Source organism: Amblyomma maculatum, chromosome 5 (assembly GCF_055883805.1).
Source record: "Amblyomma maculatum isolate TAMU_Amacu chromosome 5, ASM5588380v1, whole genome shotgun sequence".
Classification (NCBI taxonomy): domain Eukaryota; kingdom Metazoa; phylum Arthropoda; class Arachnida; order Ixodida; family Ixodidae; genus Amblyomma; species Amblyomma maculatum.
Window position 1 is genome coordinate 147,179,781 of NC_139348.1, and position 26,895 is coordinate 147,206,675.

Genomic DNA, 26,895 nt, shown 5'->3' on the forward strand with positions numbered 1-26,895 from the left:
AGCTTTTAAAACACTATGGTACCTGCGGCGCACAATGCACAGTGCTACCCCGGATGTAAAGTGCCTGGCTTACAAAACCCTAGTCAGACCAATAATTGAATATGCCAAAGTAGTATGGGATCCTCACACAGCAACTAACATTCACAAGCTAGATAGGATTCAGCGGCTCGCTGCAAGGTTTATATATAATAAATACCGCCGTAACCATTCTTCAACAGACCTCTGCCAACAAGCCCAACTACCAACGTTAGAAAGCAGAACCAGGTATGAAAGACTAAAAACTCTTTACCTCATTATCAATAATTATCTAAAAATTAATAAATCAGACTACTTCGAGATCAAAACTAATGAGACATCAAGGCATCGTCATAGTAGGTTCATTCCATTGCCGGCTATAAAAAATAATTGCTTCAAGTTTAGTTATTTCCCGCGAACTTGTAAGGACTGGAACTCTCTTCCAGATTCTGCTGTTCGATCATCATTATTATCTGAATTTGTACGCCATTTAGAAAATTTCATCTATGGCACTACCACAGGGTGATGAGGTTCTATTGCTGTTGTGTAGGATGGCTGTTGTTCCGATTTAATAAATTGGTTCACAGGAAGGGAAAGGCGCAGTAACTGTCACACTTGCTCTGTGGACACCCGAACCGCTCCATAGGGGAAGGGAGGAAGGTGGGAATGAAAGTGGAAAGAGAGAAAGAGGAGCCGTAGTGGAGGGCTACGGAATAATTTCGACCACCTGGGGATCTTTAACGTGCGCTGACATCGCACAGCACACGGACGCCACTTCGTTTCGCCTCCATCGAAACGCAGCCGCCGCGGGTTCCGATTTCTGTGTAATTCATTTTTTTTTTTGTTTGTGTGTGTGTGCATTCAGAGACAATTTTTGATTGACTATTGATTTTCATCGTGTTCTATATTGCTCATTTTTCGTTTTGTATTTTCCACTCCTGTTACAGACCCTTTTGGTGGCTGACAGTATTAATAAATGAAATGAAATAAAATGAATGAAGACTGTGGGAAAAAACTTGCTTCTTGAGGCATGGGAAAATATTTCGTGATGATCGGTATTTAACTTGCAAAATTAGGCAAATAACTGGTTTCATGAAACGTTTACCTATAGTAAGCGTTGTAAAATTTTGACTCTAGATTTCCATGCGGCTATTCGAAATTTTGAAGCAACAATCGTAAAGGTCTAAATGATTTAAACTGAAAGCTAAGCGCCGGGCGCAGCATGGAAACGGGAAATGACGAAACTAAAATGATCAAAACGCACACTGCCATTGTTCGGCACACAGCAAATTAGAAAGAAAGCGAGGTCTTAAACAAGCATACGTGCCATCTGTAGGAAAACGGTTGTTTTTATAGCGGCTGTTTTAATACTCGTGACGTCCTAAAGCTGCCTTCGCCTAAGGGTACGTATGGGTTTAACAGTGAGAGCATGTTGAGCAACTACGTATTTCTTGATCCAATAGAAGTCATTTTAAGAAGTATTATGGGACGCGCCGAGGAATTACCTCCAAAAAAAGGCTGGTGAGCGATTTCTATGGCGGAGTTCTGATAAGGACGACCCAAAATAAGGAAGTACGCTTTCGCGGAAGAAGGAAATTAAAAACTTTCCGATCTTTTCGGAACCACCACTTTATCTTGTACTGTGCACCATCCTTGCACCATCCTTGTAGTATGTGCAAAGAAAAATAAAATTTGACTTGATTTGATTTGATCTACCCAAGTGGTAACTTTCCCCCTTGGCATATTTTATTTATATGATCAAGAAGCGAAATTCGGCATAATGTGCAATAGAAAGAATCATGAGTACCCATGCATTCTCTTAGATCAAAAAACAGAAATGAACTTGTTATGCCACGAGTAATAGATGAAATTGTTGCGTTTTCGTGCGGTCCTTCGGCGTACAGGGTACGAAACAGTTGTACCGCCGATATGCGTGCTGGTCTAAAAACAGAAATTGAAAGATAGAAGTAAGAGATTAAAGGGTGAGGGACAATGTGGAAAAGTTGAGTTGGGCATTGGGCGCTAGCAGTGGATGGAAGCAATGAATTGCGCTATACTCTCGTACGGACGGGAGCCGTCAGCAGCATTTGCTACACAGTATAGGGGGGGGGGGGGTAAGTTGTAATGCATTGATCCTCTACACTTTATCACGTTAACCACAGAGTGTGGACGTACGTGCATAAGAATAAAGCGCGCATTAAACCATACTCGTCTGCTTGAAAGCAATTTCTCTTGTTTAGATGAAAATATCTGCCAAAATTTTGACCACCTGCGAGTTGTTATGCGTGACAATTTCCAATTTCCAGACGTGTTACTCGTAAGAGCAGCGAAAACAAGCACTCATGGCTGAGTGGACGCAGAAACCATTGACTCCAAAGGAAAATTTGACTCTGCTGCTCGTAAGCCAAATACATTTGTCTGTACGAAATCACCCATCCCTTGATGCTAGGACTGTACCTCTGATAAGCTTAGTTTCGTGTTGCATAATAAGATATCACGGACATTATTATTTTCGCGCATAAAAATATATTCGAGTGAAATGTTCTTGACGTACACTTTTCAGTTGGCACCTCTAGGTCACAGGCAGTGACAATGAGCGTCAATGAGATGCGCAAGAACAAAGCTTATTTATGGTATTGCGTCAGCTCATACAACGTCGCAGTGCGTCGAATCTATAAAATTGCGAATTCAATTTTTTCTTGCTTTTCACTCAGTCAGGTGTCCATCAAAATTATTTTAAATATAACACTCTTTCCATAAGAATAATTCAGAAATATTACAGGTAGGAACCGAATAATAAACGGAACGCAGTTAATATCTGAACATTGTACGGAAAACAATTTTAGGTCATTTTTGGAACAAAAAGCTCCTTGCAGAAGCAATTTCTAGTACACTGCAATATCCTACTATGCCAATGACTATATCTGCTGCTCTACCTTTGGGACGGTTGTAGGTTTTTTCTTGCATTTTTCCTCCTAGACGATTGAACTACATGAGCGTCAGAGTGATGTGGTGAACGTGGTAGCATGCGCGAGAAATACGTTTAATGTTTGAAACGCACTAAGGAATACAAATTGTTTTGAACCACAGCACCGAAATGAATATAGATTTCTCAGTTGCTTACTTTGGTAGCCTAAAAAAATTAACTTGAAAAGTTTAAAGTTAACTGAAAAAAAACAGTTAAGAAGCTTAGGAGTTGTTAAGACTCGGCTATATTCCCACAATGCTGATATTACAACATCGAGCAATATTTATACCTCGAAGAGTCAAACTGTGAACATTCTTGTTCGCCTTCATTCAAACCATTTCTTGCACGTACCCTTGGTCCTAACAGCAGGTGTGCATGCATAGCAGTTATTGAATAAATAATCATATTCAAACAATACAATTCTGTTCAATGAGGCTTGAATATTATATTACCCGCTTGATAAACAAGTGGCCCTCTGCTGCTTTTTTTTTCAGACAACCGGCGAGGTTTTCTTATCACTTGTACAGCTACAAAACAAGGAATTCAGCCAGGTGAGTATAAAGGTCATTCGCTTCGCCCATTACCCTTCGTCGCACTCATCTTAAGGAATACGTGCCTCGTCGTCATGTCCTGGTTAACTGAGTTGTTAGCGATAACGTGCTTTGGGAAAATAGTTTTCCTCTGATGGAAAGTGCATGATTTCTCTTCATGGCCCAAACATACCTATAATCATAAGACAATCGCATCTTGCATTTGTTTGTGGCTAACCTTTTTCTGATTATTGCTATCTTCTAATCTTCTACTGCTATTCGACGTAGAGGCATACGCCTGCAGCTCTAGTGGCGTAGCCGTAAAAAAAAGGCAGCAATGTCAACATCACCTCCCATGTACAGGCTAGGTCACGCGGTGGCGCTGCTTTAGCTTTCTTTGAAATCTGTCCTGTAGGATAGGTTAGGACGAAAAATGGCTTACCTTGAAAAGATTTGTACCGCTAGAAAAGTATTATGAGCCTCCAGGTGCGGCACAAAAGTAGTACCTCTGTGCTCTGACCTTTTTACAAATGCGTTATAAGTGGAGAGTTACGGGCTAGCTGGTTACTTATGTTGGATTAAATAGCAGGAAAAACAAAGGCTATAAGTACATAGCGCTGTGCGCGTGTTCACAGACTTCGTCCTTGTACGTCGCGCTGTCTATGCTGCTTAACCCAACACAGACTCTCCGCCGGTGTAGTGTGCAGTCTCTGCAGGTGAATATCAGAGGATGATGAGCATCATTTATGTGATACAGCGCAATGCAAAGAGCGTTGCTTATAGCGAGGCATCGAACTCTTATTTTTAGCTTCGCTGAAGGATCTCGTGCCACGAAGTTAGAAAACGGCAACGTTAAGTGTGAACCCTCGTTTCGAAATGTCCGAACGACAAGCGCAATTGGCGACATCGAATGTGAAATTGGAGTCCTTCCAAACTCAGTAAATATTCTGTGGCATGTTGCACAATAATAGATTGTTGGACTAGCTGGTACATGACATTCAAAAGTATATCGAGTATAATCGCTGCACGCGCCACCATGCCAAATGTTATGTCAGTAAATCCTACGTCATTTTCTGCGTAATTTAACTCATGCACTGCATAAATGCTTCACTTAGTTAAAACTAGAGCAAAGTCAGTTTATCGAGAGGCAACATAGAGTTCGCTTGAGGGGGAACGTAGGCGGTTTTTAGGGCGTTCCTAGGATCTGAAGCAGGCACGATGACGTAAACCAGATATGTTTGCTAAATCAGACGGCGGGAGCCTTGGTCTTATCCTGCAGCTTCTGCAACGAGAACGAATATGCATGCAGAAACCCACAGACGAGCAAGAAAGCCTGGTTCAAGGGCTTTCACAAAGCTGAGGTAGTCGGTGTGACATCGTCGATGTGCTGTTGTTCCGACGTAAGCGACTGATAACGGCTGCAATCTGCTACCAGGACGGTATGGAATGTTCACTTCGAACATATAGACGAAGGCTCATGTTCAAACAGTATGGCACCTGCTTCGATTGTGAAGTGGAGCGAAGAAACACTACAAACTTCTAACTGCGCAAACGACGTCTACGTTACACAACAGCAGTGCTCGAAAGCTGTAAGAACAACGAAATAAAGAAAACCGCAACATTGCGACTGAAGCGTCGCGCTTCCAAGGAGCTGGCCAGAAAGAGGATGGGAGGAAGCTCTTATACAGTGGCGTTTCCAGTACAGTGTGAAGCCAGATTTTGACGACAGTTTTGAATAGTCAGCGCCATAAAAACGTTTACTTACTGGCTATAACTCGCTTGGAGCTAAGGTTGATCTATTTTTCGCAGACCCCTGCGACAGCACTTGAGACGAATGCAACTAAAGGGCGCTTGGATATTTGTTTACTGACATTTGATTTGGTTTTTGGAATTTAACGTCTCAATGCTACTCAGACTATGATAGACGCCGTAGTGGATGGTTCCGGAAATTTCGATCACCTGGGGTTCTTTCACGTGCACTGACATCACACAGAACTCGGTCGCCTTATTTTTCACCTCCAACGAAAAGCTGCCGCCGAGGCCTGGATTCGATAGCGCATCCTTCGGCACAGTAGTCGAGCGCCGTAACCAGTGCGCCACCTTGGAGGGGCTACTTACAAAATTTGAGTACCAAGCATCGCAATGATTTAGGTGATAGTTACGTATGCATTTATGCTTGCCATCAAAAGAAATTCTCTGTAATAATCTGCACAAATTAATTCAGTTTAGATCGTACTTCATTTGGAATCAAGCAAAAAATAATCTCGAGAGGCAAATTTGGCGATATCTGGATTTATCATTGGTGTGTACTTGCCTGTGGAAAAAGCGGTTTCTAAATATTTCCCGCCATTCTCATGATATTGCCTCTATTATTGCGGCGAGAAATTATCCGAAGCTACTTTTTTTTTTTCGCGCACGCTGACAGCATGTCCTTACATTTTAAAGCATGCATCAGCTGTAACATTTAACTTATTTTTTAATTTTGGCATGCGATTTTATTGGAATCCTATACAACTTCGTTTATTTGAAACGCAGGCGTACGAGAAAAGGCCTGTGTACAACATTGGCCACATGGTGAACACGATTGAGAAGATGGACTATTTCATGAGCGTAGGTGCGAATGCTATTCAGATCGACGTGGAATACCTTGAAAACGGCACCGCCACCGATGCGCACTACGGCACTGAATACTGCAACTGCTTGTGGGAACATTGCGAAAGCCGAACAAAGCTCACCGATCTCTTCGAGTACATTAGGGAAACTACCATACATGGTGAGCACTGTAATGAATATTTACAATGCGCGCAACTTAAGCGCAGGAAAATTTAACTAGAGTTAAAATGTAGTACGTGCTAGAGCAGGCTGGCACAAATTCTCTGTAGCTGTGGAACTGGAGCGCTGCTGCTTGTCATCTACATGTGGCGTGATGTGGTAGCCGGTACTTCAAATGGCGCAGCTTTCCTCTTGGCCTTCGTGGTCAGCTAGGTCAGGTGCAGCAGTGCACTTGATCGCGGAGGGCACGTCCCTGACCTTACTTTTGGCGCCATCTGTGAGCCGCCGCGTCAAATGGCTGAGGCTTAACCCTGCTTACACCTGATTATGATTCGAAGGAGTGCACCAGCCGAGGTGGATCAGAGGTTAAGACACTCTCCTACTGAACCCGATTACTTGGATTCGAACCTGACTGGTGCGAATTCGCTCAGATGGTTGTTTTAGTGTGAAGACACTAAAAGAGGTCAATGTCGGTCATTGTTCAGTCATAGGCTCCATCACTCTTCCTGTTGGCTGGCAAACTTGAAAGACCCTTCGCAGAGATGATGGAAAATAACAAAATATAGCCCACCAAGAGGACGGAGAAAGAAGACACATCAGCGCTAACTTCCAACGAATACTTATTCTCAGATAGGTTTTATGCGCACAAAAAGACGACACAAAAAGACAAGGGAGACAGGACGGAGCGCATCCTGTCTCCCTTGCGCTCCGTCCTGTCTCCCTTGTCTTTTTGTGTCGTCTTTTTGTGCGCCTATCTGAGTATGAACCAACTAGCCCCACAGCGCATATTACTGGAATACTTATTCCAGAAAGGAAGAATTGTTTATATTACACCATATAACACATGCGCCTTAGAAGAAGCGCTAGTAAAGCGTATGAGCCAGATACGCAATCTGCTTCAGTAACAACGCGACAAAAGATCTACTTGTACAATAATCTTTCAGGAGTGCAATTCACTCAGCTTCGACTTATTTCACGCGTTGGCCGGCTTTAAAAGTGCACAAAAACAGGTGGGGACCATGGTACTTGGCAGGAAATTTTTCAGTTGGTAGGAAACCATACCGCAGCAAGCTTTGAGCGGGGAACATCAGAGCACGCTTGTCGCTGTAGTGCTGGCTTTTGAGATAGCCTCGAATGACGAAGATAAACATGCGAGCTAGCTCACAACATTCGATAAGAGGTAAACGAGCGAGCTAGCTGATAAAAATTATGCTGCCGAGTTTTCTTTGCTAAACTTCGTACCTAATGTGCCACCTTCTGGCAAAGGCATGCATGATTTCTGGGGGCGCGAAATACAACCTTCATTAAGTTTGTTTGTTTGTTTTTCTTTGAAGAGCTCCACAGAAGGAAATACACTTCTTTCTTTTTCGGTTTTTCGGAAGTGCACTGTTGTCACAAAGAACAGAAAAAAGGGTCGAATGAAAGGACACTGATGAACGATGATAACTGCCTTACATTCGTGCCAACAGGTGTCTAATGGATGAGAGAAACTGCTAAGCTAGTCGTTTAAAGTCTTTCATTTCGAACACGATTTCCCTCTCGATGCAAAGTAATGGTACATTTCAAAAATATACTCTCATTTTTCAATAACATATTTAGCATTAAAATTATTATGACCGTTAGGCTTAGTGTACTAATCAGCGAAAGCTGATTACATTAGCAGGCGAGAAGTGTAGCATCACACAATTTGTTCGACTATGAGAATGGCGGTTACGCCTGTTCGACTCTGGCTAGCTGTTGCAACATACTTTCTCACTGTGCCTGCCTTGGTGCAGAATAGTGCTGCAGCATGCGGGATTCTGCCACTGGAGTAATAACGGCAGGATACTTGGGAGTCGGTAATGATCGTTAGAAGCCGCACGGTTCTGTTGCTTTTAGTGGCAGTTGAAGCTCCCGCACACTTTTCACCGCTCGTTACCGGGGATCTCCGGAGCGATGCACGGACCTGTCTATGTAGAGCGGATTTAACCATGGTGATTACTGCATCACTCCTGTTTGTGTAGGTGGCCGCGTGTATGTATACGGCATTATTTCTGAAGCTAGGGCTTGCTTACAATATTTCTTCAGGTTTGGTGCTATTTTCGCTATAGAGTGGGGTCCACATCACAAAGTGCTGGCGCTAACATGGATGCCGTGTGATGCTCTCCCGATATAAATGTCATTCAGCAGGACTCGCGCTATCTGCGAATCCCAGTCAACTGACAAGACACACTCGAGAGCAGTATGCAGTAACCTTAATTTCTGAGTGAATAGTTGGACATCACTCGCTCAAAATAAGCCTTCTCTAAGCTGAGTACCATCAGCCTGGAATTGGCCGCGCTCCTAGGAAGCCCAAGTGTGGCCTTTTAGTCTTTTTTAAGCAGGACATCGATTTGGCCTATTGGTTGCTTGTTGAGTGATTTGTGTGGGACTGATTGCTTACTCGGCTGATGGTCAGTGCGTGCTAGGTTTTAGAGGATTTCTTTTTTTCTTCCCGCATCCGACTACATCTGATGGTAACACGGACGATCATGCGTGTTACTTGGGCTGTGCACACAGACGGGACACGTATGGTGTCGTCCCCTGGAAGGTCGGGCTATACTGAATGCCCACTACACTCGTTAATTTAACCTCTTCGATGGTAGTTCCTAGTAGCATGACTGTGAGGCCAACGTTGCAATCCTATCATGGTCGACGTGCCCCTAGGAGTTCGAACTTTATGTTTAGACTGAGGGATCGTGTGCTCCCGCATGTTGTAAAATCATGTCGTTTGGAGGTGGTTTTGCGAGTCCGGTGTGCCTTCTGACATCGTCACGGCAATTTCATATGCCGTCTGTAGTGTTGCGTTGGAGGACTGAGCCAAAAATGGCAAAGTTGGCTCACAAACCTGTACCCGACCCTTCCAGCCGCCAACTACCACCTTCCAGCGCGACGCCCGTGTTCGTTTTTTTCCCTGACAGCAGTGATACAGTATTTTCTGGGTAAGGGGCCCTTTAACGCGATAGCATTGAAAATTGGATAGCCACTGTATGTCCTCGATAACAATGCTTTACCTGCATTCTCTGTGTTTCAGAAAATAACAGATACGCCAGCAATTTGTCCCTCGTTGTCTTGCATCTCAAGCTTGAACCGGTAGGATACCAAGAGAAATACCAGGCGGGCGTCGATATTGCGGAGAAAATTGTCAAGCACCTCTGGCATGGAGGTGAGAGCTGCAGCATATATTCAATTCAATTCAATTCAATTTATTTGCCATCCATATATTCTACACTCCTCGAGAAACCAGCCATTAAAAGCACGTTGAGTGCTTTTATTATTATTTTTTTCGACGATTGAACTGCATGAAAGAAAGAGAATAGTGGCTGAGTAAACACTAATTGGTGTTGGGAAAAATACCCGCGGCTGTATATTTTTATCCATTGTAAAATTTGAAGCCTGGTCGCGGTAGAAAAATTGACATCTGCTGATTACAGTAAGGCGACAAGAGCCTTTGAAGGTAGGGCTTTGACCAAAGGTTTTGAAGGCACTGTTTACTGCAACCTTCTGAGTGAGTGTAAGTGGTGGACGGAAAGGGCTAGGCAATAAGCTTCTGCCATTAAGCCGGCCGTTCGTGTCTTAATTACACATATAGGGTTACATAAGTTTTGAGAGCTTTAAAAATTTTCACCAAATATCAGTACCAAGCTGATATAGAAGCTGTCTCGGCTCTCCTCTTCTGCAATCTTCCGTTCTGTTTCGCTCCAGAACTACGCTCTGAACGATGGCGGGAAACGTCATCACTAATATGGAAAAGATAGTCAAAGTAGCCGAGGAGTTCTATAGAGATCACTACAGTAGCCAAACTAGTCAGGACCGTAATGAGATTGGCGGTAGGGAAAAAGAGTCAGACGTTCCACCAATGTCGAAGGACGAGGACCAGAAAGCACTAGAAACTATGAAAAGGGGGAAATCAGATGGAGAGGATCAGATAACTACAGATTTGCTGAAGGACGGGGGGGATATCGTGCTAGAAAAACTGGCCACCCTGTATACGCAGTGCCTGGTGTCATCGACGGTACCGGAACCATGGAAGAATGCAAGCATTATCCTCATTCACAAGAAAGGGGACTCTAAGGACCTTAAAACTTACAGACCAATCAGCTTACTGTCTGTTACGTATAAGGTATTTACTAAGGTAATCGCTAACAGAATCAGGACAACATTAGACTGCAATCAAGAAAAGGATCAAGCAGGGTTGCGGAAACGGTACTCTACTATCGATCATATCCATACCATCGATCAGGTGATAGAAAAAGGCCCGGAATATAACCAGCCCTTATACATAGCATTCATTGCTTACGAAAAAGCATTTGACTCAGTTGAAACCTCGGCGGTGATGCAGGCATTGCGGAATCAGGGGGTAGACGAGCCGTACGTGAAAGTGCTGGAAGATATATATAGTGGCTGCACAGCAACCATAGTTCTGCATTAAGAAAGTAAAAAATTCCCATAAAGAAAGGTGTTAGGCAAGGAGACACAATCTCCCCAGTACTATTCACAGCTTGTTTAGAGGAAATATTCAGAGACTTGGAATGGAAGCAGTTAGGGATAAGGGTAGATGGAGAATACCTCAGTAATCTGCGATTTGCTGATGACATTGCCTTGCTAAGCAACTCGGGGGATGAACTGCAAATAATGATTGATGACCTAGACAGAAAAAGTAGAAAGGTAGGCTTGAAAATCAGTATGCAGAAGACTAAGGTAATGTTCACAAGCCTCGGGAAGGAACAGCAGTTTACATTAGGTAGCGAAATACTGGACGTAGTAGGCGAATATGTCTACTTAGGACAGGTAGTAACCGCAGATCCGGACCACGAAAAGGAAATAACAAGAAGAATAAGATTGGGATGGAGCGCATTTGGCAAGCACTCGAAGATTATGACTAGCAGGTTACCGGTATCGCTCAAGAGGAAAGTATACAGCAGTTGCATCTTGCCTGTACTCACCTATGGGGCTGAAACGTGGAGGCTAACCAAGAGAGTTCTACTTAAGTTGAGGACAACCCAGAGGTCTATTGAACGAAAAATGGTAGGGGTAACATTAAGAGGTAGAAAGCGTGCAGAGTGGGTCAGTGAAATAACTCAAGTTACTGACATTCTAGTAGAAATTAAGAAGAAGAAATGGACATGGGCAGGACATGTAGTGCGAAGAGAGGATAACCGATGGTCGCTGAGGGTAACAAACTGGATTCCAAGAGAAGGAAAGCGCAGCAGGGGGCGGCAGAAAGGTAGGTGGGCGGATGAGATTAAGAAGTTCGCAGGGGTCAAGTGGATGCAGCTAGCACAGAGCCGGGTTAAGGGGAGAAATATGGGAGAAGTCTTCGCCCTGCAGTGGGTATAATCAGGCTGACGATGATGATAATGAATATTATATTTAGTTAATTATATAAGTATTTAGTTAGTTAGTTGTTAGTTAGCTAGTACAATTGCCCCTAATGGCACACTTTAGAACATATTACATAATGGGGGAGGTAATAATACAACACACTGCTAACACCTTTAAAATGGCACACAAAACACAAAATATATGCATGCCGGAAACAATAAAGAGAAGTGAATCGCTACACAGAATCACTTTTCAATACTACTTTGTCATTACGGGCTTTTTTCTGTTGCTACATACAACTGCACGAAAGTTGTGCGAAATTTGATTTCCGTTAATGCGTTTTACGGTTCGCCAATTAAATCCTTTTTTCTTCATTTCTAACCTGCTTACTTCGAGCTGAAAAATTTTCAAATGATATTGTGCTAACGACTGCCAATGCTTTCACACATCTGAAATTACACATATATCGCTATTTTAGACAAAAATACGTTACATCACTATATGTTACACAATTATCACCGATCTCGCTAAAGTAATCAGTTGACACAACACTCGCTTTCATGGCGGTTTTTGAGCTCTTCGCTTTGGTCGCTCGCTTCAGGACGCCACTGCGCCTGCCTCTAATAATAATAATAATAATAATAATAATAATAATAATAATAATAATAATAATAATAATAATAATAATAATAATAATAATAATAATAATAATAATAATAATAATAATAATAATAATATAAAATAATAATAATAATAATAATAATAATAATAATAATAATAATAATAATAATAATAATAATAATAATAATAATAATAATAATTGTTTCACAGGAACGGAAAGCCGCAGTATTTGTCACACTTGCTCTGTGGACACCTGTACCGCGCCGTAAGGGAAGGGATGAAGGTGGGAGTGAAAGGGTAAAGAGAGAAAGGGAAGCCGTAGTGGAGGGCTGCAGATTAATTTAGACTCCCTGGGGATCTTTAACGTGCACTGTGACATCACACAGCCCACGCACGCCACTTCGTTTCGACTCCATCGAAACGCATCCGCCGTGGTGATGACAGGTATTTTCCCTCAGTGCGGACGATCCGCCCCGCTAACACACAAACAATCCTACACGGCAGTACAAAAGGAGTAACGTGTCCTCTAGCACAGGTCCTATTAAAGTCAGGGCAAATTCTTCCCGAGTCCAAGGACAGATTTTCCTCACTAGACATATGGAAGCCAATTCTCATTCGATAATATGCGTATTTCTAGCAATTATGAAGATTTTTAATGAAGGTTTATGTGAGAAGGGAACGTGCTTCTGTTCTTTCTTATAGTTTCCTATAGCATGTTTCTTATAGTTAGTGGTAAAAATCTACTGGTGGCTTGGATGGAATATCTCGCCCCTACAAGGGAGTATGATAGAGGACACGCTACTCCCTATGTATTCCGTAATGGGATTAATAGTGTTTATAGAGATAGACAGATCGGGAAAGTTATCCTCATTTCCAATCGGCTGCCGCAACAGCAACAATCTCGGTCACGTGACATATATACAGGCACTGCTCACGCACCTAATATATGAACAGCACCAAATACAGCCAACATTCTGCATTATTAAACACGCATTAGTCTTCAGACAAGAAGAAGCCCTACTGACAGTCCATGAAGCCATAGAGAAGTTCATATCGAGCTTTAGAATGATTATCCATGGAGTTTGAAATTATTCAAGACACTCTTTGAAAAGCATGGAGGCATGCGCCGTTCGTTCTGTGCAGGCCAATTACACTGTAAGACGGCCAATGTTTATTGTATATAGATTATATATTTAACACTTGCTTCGCCCCGCAGTACATGTATGGTAATGCGCTGCAGTGTGCTCACTTTGGATATTTTGCGAAAACATGAACAATATATAGTTCATGATTTCAAATCTCCCATTGGCGCTAACCAGCAAAACTATTAAATTAGACGTTATTTATTAAGCTGATGATAACTCGTCTTTTTACTCTAAAAATTCTCTAGTCTCTTTAATGCGTTCCGGGGAAGACCTCCTTCTTGAACACATTTCTTTTTAAATTCGACTGCATCATGCGTGCAGGTTTCTTTAACAGATCGTTGAAACATCCAGTATATTTGATAATATTTGTAACATTGAACCCTGTTCAACTGTTGCGATAGTTCTTATGCTGGTCATAATGAACGCTTTACTTGCACTAAAATTTCCGCCCAACTTGGCATGCACTAGTTATTTGCAGATTCTTTGATATAAGCGCGTTGGTTAAAGCTAGAAAAACGGAGTGGAAGTCTGAGGCCGCATCAAAAGGACTATCGGATACTTATTGCTGTTTATAAAGGCTACAATACCTTCAAAAAACTGGAAAAAAAAATTATACTGCGAAAAGCACAGAGGACTGAATCAGACTACCTTTTAGTTCAGTTGCGTGCAAAGAAAAGACCTTACGTATTTCTTAATATAGGCTTAGCGCTGAACAACGTTATGTAAGTACACTTGCTTTAGATATCTGCATATATTCATTCACAACATATTTATAGGCATGTAGCAAATGCTTTAATTCATCTCTGCCAGCTACCCGGTGTAGACGATTACATCACAACAATAGTAGACGCAGAGTAGAGTACATGTATGAACATTGTAGAAACTATGCTACGTGCACCGCCACCACCGGAACAGGCCATAAGTTAACAGTGCCTTAGTAGTCCCATGTAGGCGATCAGGGCTTGTGCCGCGATAGACCCTAAGTTCTCTTCTCAGCACAAAATAAACATTATAGCCCTCCCCCCCAGAGTAGCATTTAGAGGAACACTAAGCCCGAGTGGTGCGCTCCCTGTCCTTGCTGTGCGTGAGCTGAGAGACGCCATCCAATAACACAAGCATTACGCAATGCATGCGCAGTCGAACACATTGGAATCTTTGTACTTCACGAAAAGATGTACCATTCAGCAGCACGGCCCGTCATCATCATCAGCCGGGCTATACCCACTGCTGGCTGAAGGCTTGTTCCATTTTCCTCCAATTAACCCGGTCCTGTGCTAGCTGCATCCATTTTAACTTCTTAATCTCATCCGCCCATCTAATTTTCTGCCACCACCAAGTTACACTTACCTTCTCTTGGAATCCAATTAGTTACTTTTAGCGACCATCAGTTACCCTCTCTTCGAACAACATGCCCTGCCCATGCACATTTCTTTTTCTTTATTTTCACTGAAATATCAGCAACTACCTTTTCTTAGCCCGCTGGACGCTTCCTGTTTCTCGACGTCACACCTACCAGTTTCCGTTCAAAGACCTTCTGCGTTGTCCTCAACATAAGTAGAACCCATTTCGTTAACCTCCACGTATCCGCCCCAAAGGTAAGTACTGGTAGGATGCAATTGTTATACGCTTTCCTCTTGAGTGACACCAGTAAGCTGCTAGTCATTATGTTTGGGTACCTTCCAACTGCGCTCCATCCCAATCTCATTCTCCTAGTTAATTTCCTTTCGTGGTCCCGGTCTGCGGTCACTACCTGTCCTAAGTAGACATATTCGCCTACCACTTCCAACGCTTCTCTGCCTATTTTAAACTGTTGTTCCATTAACTATCATCACCATTATATTTATTTTGAGCAATATTAGGTGGTGCACGCAGGAAGAGTCTTAAGGAGACTGATGTCTCCTGACGAGGCCTAGTCCTAGCATTACTCATCAGAAGAGAAGCAAGCAGCAAAAATGAATGATATTAGCAGTACAGCAGTGCTTGACCATAAATAAGGCTTAAATACAGGTCATGCGGCGAAATATAAAATGACAAGTTACATCTATCATTGCCAATAAGGAGAAGTTATCAAAACAAAAATCAAAACCGCATCAACACTCATGTGGCAAAATAGAAGAAAGAGTATATATATACTCCTACATGTATACACATATTCATACAGAAAAAGACAAATGTCACTGCAGTACATTACGGTCACTGTCAAAACTCTGGACAAACTGGGCTCAACTATAAGATAAAGGAAAAGTATAGGATCGATGAAATATGTAACACATAGGCATTTAAAAGGTGGAACAGGCGAAAAGCAAGGTGCCCGTGTGCTGTGCGATGTCAGTGCATGTTAAAAACCACTGGTGGTCGAAATTTCCGGAGTCCTCCACTACGGCGTCTCTCATAGCCTGAGTCGCTTTGGGACGTTAAACCCCACAAACCAACCAACCAACCAACTTTAATTTTCAAGTGTTGAAGAGTAACACTTGCTTCTGTAAGAGCAATTAATTTAGAATATTTGTTGCTATCTGATGATCACTTGTTTGGATGCTCTAGTTTGCGCGAGGCTGAGGGGATAAAAGAAGCTGCACACAGGTTATGCGCATTATTTCAGTTTACAGAAAAGGATTGAAATTCTTTTCTTTTATTTTCTTGTATACTCAGTGAGCTGATTAATATTGAAAACATAGGAAAAAAGGTGATACATCATAACAATCAAACTTATTTTCATACTCAAGGCTCTCTTTTGCAGGGAAACATTTCTTCTGGGTCATGTCTTATTACACGTGCCCCAAACTAAACGGTTGTCGACTAGGTGACTATGGACAATAGAAGGATATAGATGCATCTTGATGTGTAATGGAAGAAGATGGCGTAATCGTTGGATTAATCCAATCGCCCTCAACCAGCTTATTCGCACATTATTTGCCTTATTCGCACATTTTCGCATTATTTGCAAAGAAGTTTTGCTTAACGAACAATGTCTTAGCATTACTTAACCACAGAGTACAAAACCTAAAATTGTAAGTGAATGGGGGTATTGAAGGTCGCCTAGTAATAATTAGAAACAAAAGAAAACGAAATGATGTTCCACTGCACAAAACTAGTGATTTAGCATGGCAGTGCGGAAGTAGAGATGCTATGTCAAAGCAAGATATACGAGAGCCGTCGAAAATATGTTTTGACAAAAGAAGTAAAAAAGAAATTTGAGAAACGTTTGATTGTCTTTGCGTGTTCCCTGCTTTCCTATGTCGCATGCATTAAAACGTTTGTGATTTGGAAACCATATCAAAGCACTAAGTGGTTTAGGAATTCCAACGCTAGCAGGCATTCGTCGTTATTGTCAACGGCGGTATGCCTCATATATACCACGCTCGTCTGAAGTCGGTGCAAAAAAATCAGCCCGCTTCTCCAAGCATATTGCAGATACACCAGATCTAATATATTAAATTACTAAAACAGTTTACAGTTTTTGAGCTAGTTCGATTGCAAATAAAAAAAAAAATGCTGGACAAGCAATTAATAAAATATATATTGTTAATAATTTGTCAAAATATTTTTAACTTCCAGATATTCTATTGCACGCAAAACGTTTCACTAAATACAATAGCGAGGCTTGCTTTTGTGCGCTCAGTTCTGGCATACCATGTGAATTCGAGTGTAGTTGTGCTTGTCGAATTAATTGATTTTTGTGTGGCTCCCGCGTGTACAGATCTCTAACCCACGTATACCACTTTTGCATTTGTCTATTATGTCCCCCTTTATAGCTAGCCGATCCCTTGCCAGAAATGTCCTTGTCTCGGTGAAGCTCGCGGACGACCTGGATGTAATCCAGGGCGTGAACCACACCATTAGCCGAGAAATGCCTACCATGTACAAACGCATTGGTAAGAATTTTAGTTACCGTTAGCATATTTTGATACTAACCAAGGCATGTTGAGTTCTTTCGCCAACTACGCACGCTTCTTCATGCGAAAGCCTTGCTTTCCTCATGAGTGACACGGCCAGGTCACTCGTGACGACAGTGCGAAGTGCATTCAAGGTTGTTTTACACGTAACGTGAATGAAATACTAAAACGCCAAATGGCAGTTACCGTTAAAAGAGAATTGTATGCTACATAAATAATTATGTCTTCCCCCCCCCCTCCCCGTTCTTCAACAAATCTGTAGTTACCTGATGCTCCCCACCTGCTTTCCCCATTTTCATAGTTTCCAAAGCTTGCCTAGCCTCGTCCTTTGTCACTGGCGGAACGTCTCTTTTTCTATATTCTCATCATTATCCTGGCCACTTCGGCTACTATATAGATCAGTATAGAACTCCTCCATATTCGTGATGACATTTCTTTCCTTGTCTCGTAGCGCATAATCGTATTTTAGCCTATGCCTAATTTCCTCTTCACCGCTTCTGTTTTTAGAGCACGCTAGATTTCCTTCAAGTTATACCTACTTATTTCGAACACATTGCCCCTATTTATAACCAATTAGTGGTTACCAATTCACTAAGAAAAATAAAGGGTAAAATAGTAAAAAAAAAAAAAAGAGCACCCGTCTTAAGGATCTGGTACCATACTTTACTTTTTCCCGATGGAAAAAGTTGAAACGACATTTTTGGAAATAACAGAATAGCACTACCGATTCAGTGTACGAGTCAGGCCCTTACGTGTTTTATCAACACCTAGTTCCTAGCGCTTTATGGGCACCTTATTCACCCGTTGTTTTGGAGCGCGAACAAGAGTCTTGCAAAAAAAAAAAAAAATCACAGTATGTAAGCCCCTGTCCTCGACAGAGGGAAGCAGTGTGACAGTGAACTGTATCGTCAGCGCTTGCGTTTCCTCGTGTCTTCTACAGTATGCGCTGACATATGTGCATAATGAAACAACTAGACCACGCTCTCACCCTACTGTAACAGAGTGAAATTGTTTTATTTTAAGCAAGCGTGCAATGATAAAAGATATTTGTTTCTCTTGTGATAATCCCCTGCGTAAAGGTTTTTATGTAAACCAGGCAGTCTCTGAATAAAGAATAAAGTAATCAATTGCTTTAGCAGTTTGCAGTTAAAGGCTAGGGAAAATCACTTCACCACGCAAGTGTGTCTACCTGTAATCTGGACAACATCCAAATTCAGACCTACCTGCCAAGTCAAGCACTCAAGCTTGGCATGGGTCACTACGAGCTTGGCTTACGTGACAATTTGAAGGACTCCTGTGGCCGCATCGCTCGAAGCATTATGGCGCTCTCTGAGTGGAATATCACGTAGTCTGCGAGCGGGGGCCAAGATGGGACGCTAGCATGCCGAAACATACTATCCGCCGCAACCTTTTCTCTACACCCTCAGTTCAGTTCAGTCGCTCAGTCATGTCCGACTCTTCGTGACCCTATGGACCATGTCACGCCACGCTTTCCGGTCTCTCACTATCTTCCTAACATCACATAACTTCATCTGCAGCGCTTCGAGGATGCCATCTAACCGTCGCGTTTACTGCCTACCCCTTCTCCGGCGACCCTCAACCTTTCCCAACATCAAATCTTTCTCCAGCGACTCCTCTCTTATCAGATGACCAAAGTAGCTGAGCTTTAACTTTAGACTTTGACCCTCCAATGAGCAGTCAGGGATTATGGTCGACAATATCGACTGATCTCTACACCCTACACAGCATCAAAGAGAAATACGACTGGCCGCTGTTGTCAGCAGAACTGGCGTGGTATTAGTGGTATGTAAAACATGTTACACTGCCAGAGACGAAGGGCAACAGCGACCAAGGCAGCAGGCCTTCTCAAACAAACAAATCCTGCCACAAAAAAGGAAATTCCAGAAGATTTGTATAAATTCTCCTCGGCTCCTTGCCAACGGCGAAGGCCCATCTTGAAAGGAACGCACGTTTGGTGTCCACAGAAAGAGGCGCTGCGAACGCGTGGTAATCGCCTCTTCCCGTCAGCTAGATTTGCTGTCCTTGCTCCTCAACGTTGCAGCTGGGACGGGGTACGGTTGGACCTAATTGTGACCTGCTTGCTTTGATTTTTTTTTGTATGGAGGCATGCCCTGAGTGGGGGGGGGGGGGGGGGGGGTGGAAGGGGGGTAAAGGAGGATCGTCATTTATATCGCTGATTTCTCCCCGTTATTGAAGCTAGCTAAATTTACAGAGCTAATTATTGGAATATTGCTTATTTCGGTATGTCTTCTGTAAATAGTAAACAGTGTTTCATGGTCCTTTAACACTAATTTCTGGCAAGACCACTGCGGTGGCTCAGTGGGTATGCGCGCAGATTGGCTAGTCCATACACGGTGGCAGCAACTACTTTATGAGGGCGTTTGAAGTAGTCGCTCAAATTATGCTCTGTAAGAAGCGCCACTCACTCGCCCTAGAGATTGAAGCAAATCCCAAGCTCTTAACACACTATAGAGCCTTCCATTAATCTGTTTTCAATTTCTGCAGTCTTTGTTTAACCTGGTTAAAACGGGGTTGTGCTAACAGCACACGTACGCTTTTTGGCGCTCGCGTGTGTTTTGCGGAGGACGCTGTCAGCGTTGCAACTTTCATCTCACAGCATCTACTTCGTTCGGTCGCCTGGTGCAGGATATGATGTCCGGGACGAGAGAAACTTAAGGAAGATCAAGAATATGTACAACGAACTAGGTGTGCGGGGGAATTACTGGCAAGGAGCTGGTCTTGCCACCTGCTTGCGAAAAGACTTTCCATCCAACGTGCTGCAGGCGATCCTGGAAGATCGTGAAAGCGTGGACAGCCCTTACCGCAAAGTCTACCATTGGACCGTTGATGTGCCAGCACAGATGAGACGGTCGCTGCAGTGAGTGTTACCAGCTCACTATCTTTTTTTTCTGAGCAGCACACTTCAACGCGAATGTTTGTATACACGAAGCGAATGTAGCTCGCTCCATTGAAAAGCCGTCGAAGTCGGCATCGTTTCTCAGAAATATTCGCTCGGAAAAATTGGTCTACAAGGTTATGACGCCACAGCCAAATGCCCTCGTTCGGGAATTTCAAATGCCTCACATTGAAAATAAAGCTCTATAAAGAATTAGAAAAAAGTCGAAATGCAGCCAAAGTTAGTGAAGAGGTTCCTGGAATTATAGTTTTGCGCTGTAATGCCCCAAGAACGTGTTAACACCTATCTCAAATTTTTCTACTTCATTTTGGTCCACAACTTCGCTTGGCAGTTGGTTCCAGATGTCTACTGCATCGGGAAAAAAGGAGTAGCGATATACAATACCTTTGCAATAGCTTACTGTGATTTTTTCGTGGGCAACGTTTCAGAGGATGTGTAACATAGTGTTCCTTAATTAACTTTTACTTTATCATTCATTATCAAAAAAGTATCAATTTCTGCTTTCTCCTTCTCATTTCTAGTGATTCTAACTGGCACTGTTTTAGCAATTCTTTGACTGAGTCAGTGCGCCAGTATTTAGAACATATAACACGTGCCGAATCCTTTGCAATGTTTCCAGTTTTTGATTTAAAACCTTTTGATGTGGACTCCACACTGCACGTGCGTACTCTATGATTGGCCGCACGAATTTCTTGCACGCAATCAATTTAATTTCTCTAGTCGCATTCGGCAACTTCTTCCGCGGGAAACAAGGCTTCTGATGGGCTTTTAAATAGATATTTTCAATATGGGTGCGCCAACCTAGATTATATGTTAGTGTCGCTCCCAAGTATCTAAAACACGTTACTCCACTAAAGAATTTTCACTGATATTATATTGAAACGGCATAACATTCTGCTTCCTTGTTAAATGCATGTAAGATGATTTTTGGTAATTCATTTCCATGCCCCATTTCAGGCACCACGAGGTTAACGACTGAAGACACCCATTTATATTCATTTGATCTTCCGGGGAAGCCACAGGGGAGTAAATTAAACAGTCATCGGCAAAAAGTTTCATTTTGACAGGCGATTCAATGATAGCAGAAATATCACTTATACGTAACAAAAGTAAAAGCGGACCTAAAACTGAACCCTGTGGCACCCCCGACAGAACTTCACGCTTATCTGATATATTGTGCTTTCTATCTTGACAACTTGACAGCGGTTACCTAGATACGCTTGAATCCATAGTACTATATTTTCACTGATTCCTAATCTGCGCAGTTTAAAAAGAAGTTTATGATGCGGAACCTTATCGAAAGCCTTCGCGAAGCCTGCTGAAGTTCGTCTATAACCTTGCAAAATTCGTTCACTGTTTCAATCAACTTCGTCACCGTCGAAAGGCCGGTCCGAAAACCATGTTGGAACGGACACAAAAGGTCGTTCGTTTCCAAAAAATGAAGGATGTGTTAGCTATTATGTGTTCAAAAACCTTGCAACATACGGAAGTGAGTGAAACCGGTCTATAGTTATTTACAAGAAGTCTATTACCGCCTTTAAAAACCGGAACTACTATTGCACTGCGCTAGTCGTTAGGCAAAGAATGACCCCGCATTGACTTTTCAAATAAAATTTGCAAGTAATAGGACAATCACTCAGCATACCGTTTAAGGAATTCCGTCGGTATTTTATCAGGGCCGCACGATTTTTATGGGTCCAGAGGCAGCAGCTGCTACCAAATGCCCTCCCTATTGATGCGAATGACGTGCATCGAGTATGGCAACCTGCAAATTGTAGTATTTTCACTCTCAATGTCTTTTGTATCTCTACTAAAAACCGACTGGAAGAAATCATTAAACATATTTGCAATATCATTTTTATCAGTCACCTCATCATCCCCCTCCATTACCTGTTCGATTGCGTTCTTCCTCGCTCGCTGAAAAATATCGCCAGAACTTTTGCGGTGAGCGGTTGAGGACGTTAGCCAGTGTTGTATTAAAGTACGTTTTTTTCGAATCTAGTAATGCTGTTTTGAGCAAGTGTTTGGTGTTTGAAAGTTCTGCCGCTCTATTTTTTTTTTCGTAGCCTTTTTAGCTTGCGCTTTAATTGACTGATCTCTCTAGTGATCCGAGGAATAAGCTGCTTCGATTTCTTTGAGCGAGTAGGAACAACTTTGTCAATGCAATATCTTAGTGAGCCCTTGAAGCGTTGCCACAATTCCTCTACACTTTCACGGTGTGATGCATTTGCAAACTGATTTAATTTTGCTTCTAAGATGTCTAAGATATACGTGTCGTCTTTAGGGTTGTCATCTTTGACATGTATTAAAACATGCGATTTTTACGCACTGGAGTGTTCAACAGCACATTTAAACAGATCATCGTGTGGTCAGCTGAGCCCGGCTCGACCGATACAGTTGCTGGCGGTGCGCTGCTTGCAGTAAATAATACGCAAGAAAAGCCCTGAGTTCAGCTGGAGTGTCTGTGTATTTCATATTGATCTGGATAACAAGGCGCGATGCCCTAATTTTAAATACCTCGCATATGGATTGATCGCCAGCGGTAAAGCAGATGAGAGGCTTTGGCTTGGTTTGGTTGGCAGAGTATGATGTCCCAAAACGACTCATTCTATGAGAGGCAACGTAGTAAGGTTTCCGGAAATTTCGACCACCTGAAGCTTTTTAACGCGCACTGACATGGCACTGCACACGGGCACCACACCATTTCGTTTTCATCTAAACGCAACCGCCGGCAGTCGGGTTTGAACTCGGGTACTTTGGCATACAGTTGTCGGGTGCCTTAACCGCTGCGCCCCCGCGGCGGAGCGCAGATGGGAGGATGACCGCGAAATCCCGGCTGACCTTCGACAGGGAGCAGCTTGGATTTCAAAACGTGACGTGAGAGATCTCCTCCGGCTACCTGGCATTCAATGACACCGAATAGATTTTTGGAATTTGGATTCAACGCCAACATTGCTACCTGTTGAGACGGTGATATCCATCCAGTAGCATGAATTATTAATTCGGGTAGGTGTACTCTGAGGTAACGAAATGTCTTATTCGTGATAACAGTCAGGTGACAATTTTACCTGTATGTGGAGGTGTTGAGGGTAATGGGGGATAGTGTTCGGTGCCGAGGGTATTAGCGGTTGTGAGTCACCGATTGATCCGCACGTGTTTTCAGAATTTTGGATTAGGGGATATATAAGCAAGCCCTCTTTTTCCCATGCGGATGCTACTGTGAGAGTCAGTGACCAGAATGAGGCCCACTTGTGTGTTTGTAGCCACATATTGTTACCTTTTGGTTCGTTGTGCGGTATGCCCAAGCGAAATGGTTGAAATTAAGAGTTTCCCGCAGTGAAAAAAACCGAAAGGCGCGCGCGGTCGCCGGCACGGAAATGGAGAGTGACGTGGCCGACCATCTGCATAAACTCCTGCCCAAGTTTCATTGTTTTATATTTGTTCCTTCTTGCCAATAATGGGAACTTTATAAACGCCTCTAGTAATACCTTGTTCTCTTGAATAATATATTGTAAACGACCATGGCTGCTGACACTGCGTGAACGCGCTGAATACCTAACAACGTGAGGTGGGAAAAAGGCCTCATATTTGTGAAAGTTTTTATTGCAGCTGAACAGAAGAAGGTAAACCGAGTGGATGCACGCAAAGAAACAGTATTTAGCTTTTCGATTGTAAGGCAGACTCCTTATGCCTTTCTAGAAGAGGGCGAATACGGTTTGATTGGTAAACGTTGAAGAATCGAGCCTAGCGCTGTTTTACTCAGTTCTTCATTATGCTTTTCTCACTGTTTTCGTGTTTCATCTTGTGTGCATATGTTGATCTGCAGGAGGGGTGTGGATGCCATCATCACGAGCAAGCCTGGCACTCTCAGATTTGTAATGGGAGAGTATTTTCCCAATTCATTGCGTCTGGCGACGCCCGAGGACAACCCCTGGATGAGGTTCGATGGCTGGGCGCCTTTCCCTAAGATTCCGGCGACGCAAGAAGTCCGCCTGGGAGATGACTTCCTCGAGGTCGTGCCAGGCGTCAACGATTAGAACTTCGCGAACCCTTTACAGTATAATAAAATATTAGCAATTGCGAAATATTAATAATAGTTATTATTATACTTTATTTTTACTTAACTACAAGGAAAGGAAATGTCCTGAAGTTCTTCCATTTCTTCCTCTCAAGATGGCAAATGCACCTTAAAAATGAATCCTCCTCCCAATTTTTTCCAAACTGGCAAATACTGCTCAAAATAAATTCTTTTCCCAATTCCTGCCAAAGACGCCAATGCTCCATCTTATTCCGCCCAAGGGGGTAATTTCTCAACGAATGTGAATCACATATATGTATTTAACACCTCTGTTTTGCACAAATATGTGCGCGACGTGCATTCACCGCACCGATGACACGTTTTAATGCGTTAGCGTCAGAATCCCCTTGTTCGAAAAATCCCTCCTTCTTCAGCCAGTCTCTGGATTCGGTTGGCATCTCACCAAACTAGGTCTCAGAATCCTCATCTATTGAGAGGTCATGGGGAGGCAGGCAAACGACGAAGAGCGAGCCGTAGGCTGCTTTCATTATAGAGTTTAAGTTGTTAGGTTGGACACAGGAAAATATTTTTATCACTACTGATGAGTGGAGAAGAGTGGCAGAATGGAGACGAAGAGAGAGGGGGTGAGCGATTGGCGAATCGGTGGAGTAGGTGTAGGTCGGCACACGAGGACTAACGGTGTAACCTACGGCACCCGCACGCACTGCATGGTACTGTGAACGACAACTGATCTTAAGTAACGAGAAATGTTTTTTTTTTACTTTTTTGAAGAAATAAAGAGGCTAGGGCAAAACATTTCTCGTGCAGAGCTTGACAAGACCATAGGTACAAATGTTGCCATTCATCAGCGGGCGTCAATTATATTGGAATGTGATTGTATACAACACAAGAATGTAAACAAGCAAATAATAAAAGCTAGAGCGTCTTACATAGCCAAAATTACATGTAGTTAGCATGTCAAGCAACAAAATATTGTTATGTCATAAAGAGAAACCAGGGGTATTTCCAATTTTTATTTGAACTTAACGTTAAGACGGAAGTTTATTGACATGGACATATTCGCGTAATTGTTGTTTTCATGCCTGGGTTTATATGTTTTTAAGTGGTCATTCTGATGTATCTGACCTAGCGTGCGCTCCTTTTGGCCCCTTGGCTGTTGAGGCACACTCAAACAAACATATCTATGTAGAAAAAAAGAACTGCATGCACAACGGGAATAAATGAGCAAATTGGGAAAAAAAACAATAAAACAGGTCTTCAGAGGAAACGGGCATAGGGAATGTTCGAAAATGGGCGCAGGGTTGAATGAAGCGTCAAATGACAGTCCTTCACACATGAGGTCCTTCTGCTCAAATTTGTTTAGCAACGATGGTGACCGATACTTTATCAATGTCAGGCCTTATATAGTTGGTAAGAGTGTTTTCTAAATGTTTGTACTTTGTACCAAACCAGCGATTTGAAATAAGCTGTTAGAACTTTTCCGGGCAACTTAGTACGAAATCAAAAGGTAAAATGTACGAAGGTAGTCGCTCGGACAATGCGAGGTTATGAAATTTGTGTGGCTAAAATAAGGAATGACTGAAATTACTCGCGTAGCACTTGGCGGTCGTAAAGTAAAAAACATAGTACGGTCTTGCGCTACATTGGTGTCCCAGACAAGATAATAATATAGCATGTGCGAGTGAACTAAACCGTTATATGTCATAAGCTTCACTTACTGAGTAAAGATTTGAGTGAAGAGCTTTGAGAGAGCTTTGAATGTATACAATAAATGTCATTAATCGTCTGTGCTTTTTTTTTTTCTTTATAACAATTTTTGAACTTAATAAATAAGATTTTCACTCATTGGGAGTATATGTGGGGAGCTCAAACATGTCGTCAAAAAGCTCGTTGCGCCCTCTCTTAAAAACAACAACGCATAGGATTACTGGATTTTGCGCTGCTTACCCTGAGCAGTGTTTTCTGTGTTTTGGTGACGCGTGACAAACTTAATTGCGCCAGCGAAGGCACGAACCGTTTTCTAATGCAACTACGAAGACAATATTTCATCAAACCATGCTCTTGAGAAAAAAAAAATTACCTTAATTTTGACTAAAGATTGAGAGTAACTGATGAGCAAGTGCTTATTTGCAGACGGCAATACATCATTTTAATAAACGCATTAAGCAGACGAGCGTGGCAGCCATCCTTCGAGATAAATGTGGGCCGATGTTACGTCATATACAAAGTGATAAAGACGCGCGGCGACACAGATGATGTGAAGGCCACTCTTCGCTATCCCGAGGCTGGAAGCCACCGATTGAGACAATGATCGGCAGAGAGGAAGGTGCAGTACACGACGAAGGGCTGACAGCAGTGACAGTGGCTCCAAAGACATCACAGAACAAAACGGCACCTTCAACTTTTGGGGTGCGGCACTGGAGCTAGCGTCAGTGACAAGCAGCCGCCTCCTATCCATAGGCCGATCTTTTAATTACGACACTGCCTACTTACTTTGTGAGGCCAGGTCTTTTTTTTTTTCAACCTGTCTAGCAGCTGTTCGATGCCGAGCCTGCAGCAATCAAAATGACAAGTTTAATGTCCTTGTTGTTCGGCGTGTTCAACAGCTGTTCTCCTAGCCGACGATCG

At 42.7% G+C, this 26,895-nt stretch overlaps 1 protein-coding gene across 1 annotated transcript; it reads left to right on the forward strand.

Annotated features, from left to right (window-relative positions):
• Nucleotides 1–2,357: 2,357 nt before the first annotated feature.
• Nucleotides 2,358–24,265, forward strand: LOC146189883 (dermonecrotic toxin StSicTox-betaIB1i-like). Its single transcript, XM_084605366.1, has 8 exons — nt 2,358–2,414; nt 3,478–3,534; nt 6,049–6,286; nt 9,338–9,469; nt 16,135–16,197; nt 17,150–17,269; nt 19,958–20,189; nt 24,055–24,265. The coding sequence occupies exons 1-8, from the start codon at nt 2,358–2,360 to the stop codon at nt 24,263–24,265; spliced, it is 1,110 nt and encodes a 369-aa protein (XP_084461492.1).
• The last annotated feature ends 2,630 nt before the right edge of the window (nt 24,266–26,895 follow it).

Bases quoted from the DNA above. Each gene is read 5' to 3' on its own strand.
- LOC146189883 (XM_084605366.1), top strand. From the start codon at position 2,358: ATGGCTGAGTGGACGCAGAAACCATTGACTCCAAAGGAAAATTTGACT. The intron at 2,415-3,477 runs GTAAGCCAAATA...TTTTTTTTTCAG, and splicing joins AAAATTTGACTCTGCTGCTC to ACAACCGGCGAGGTTTTCTT. The intron at 3,535-6,048 runs GTGAGTATAAAG...TTTGAAACGCAG, and splicing joins AAAACAAGGAATTCAGCCAG to GCGTACGAGAAAAGGCCTGT.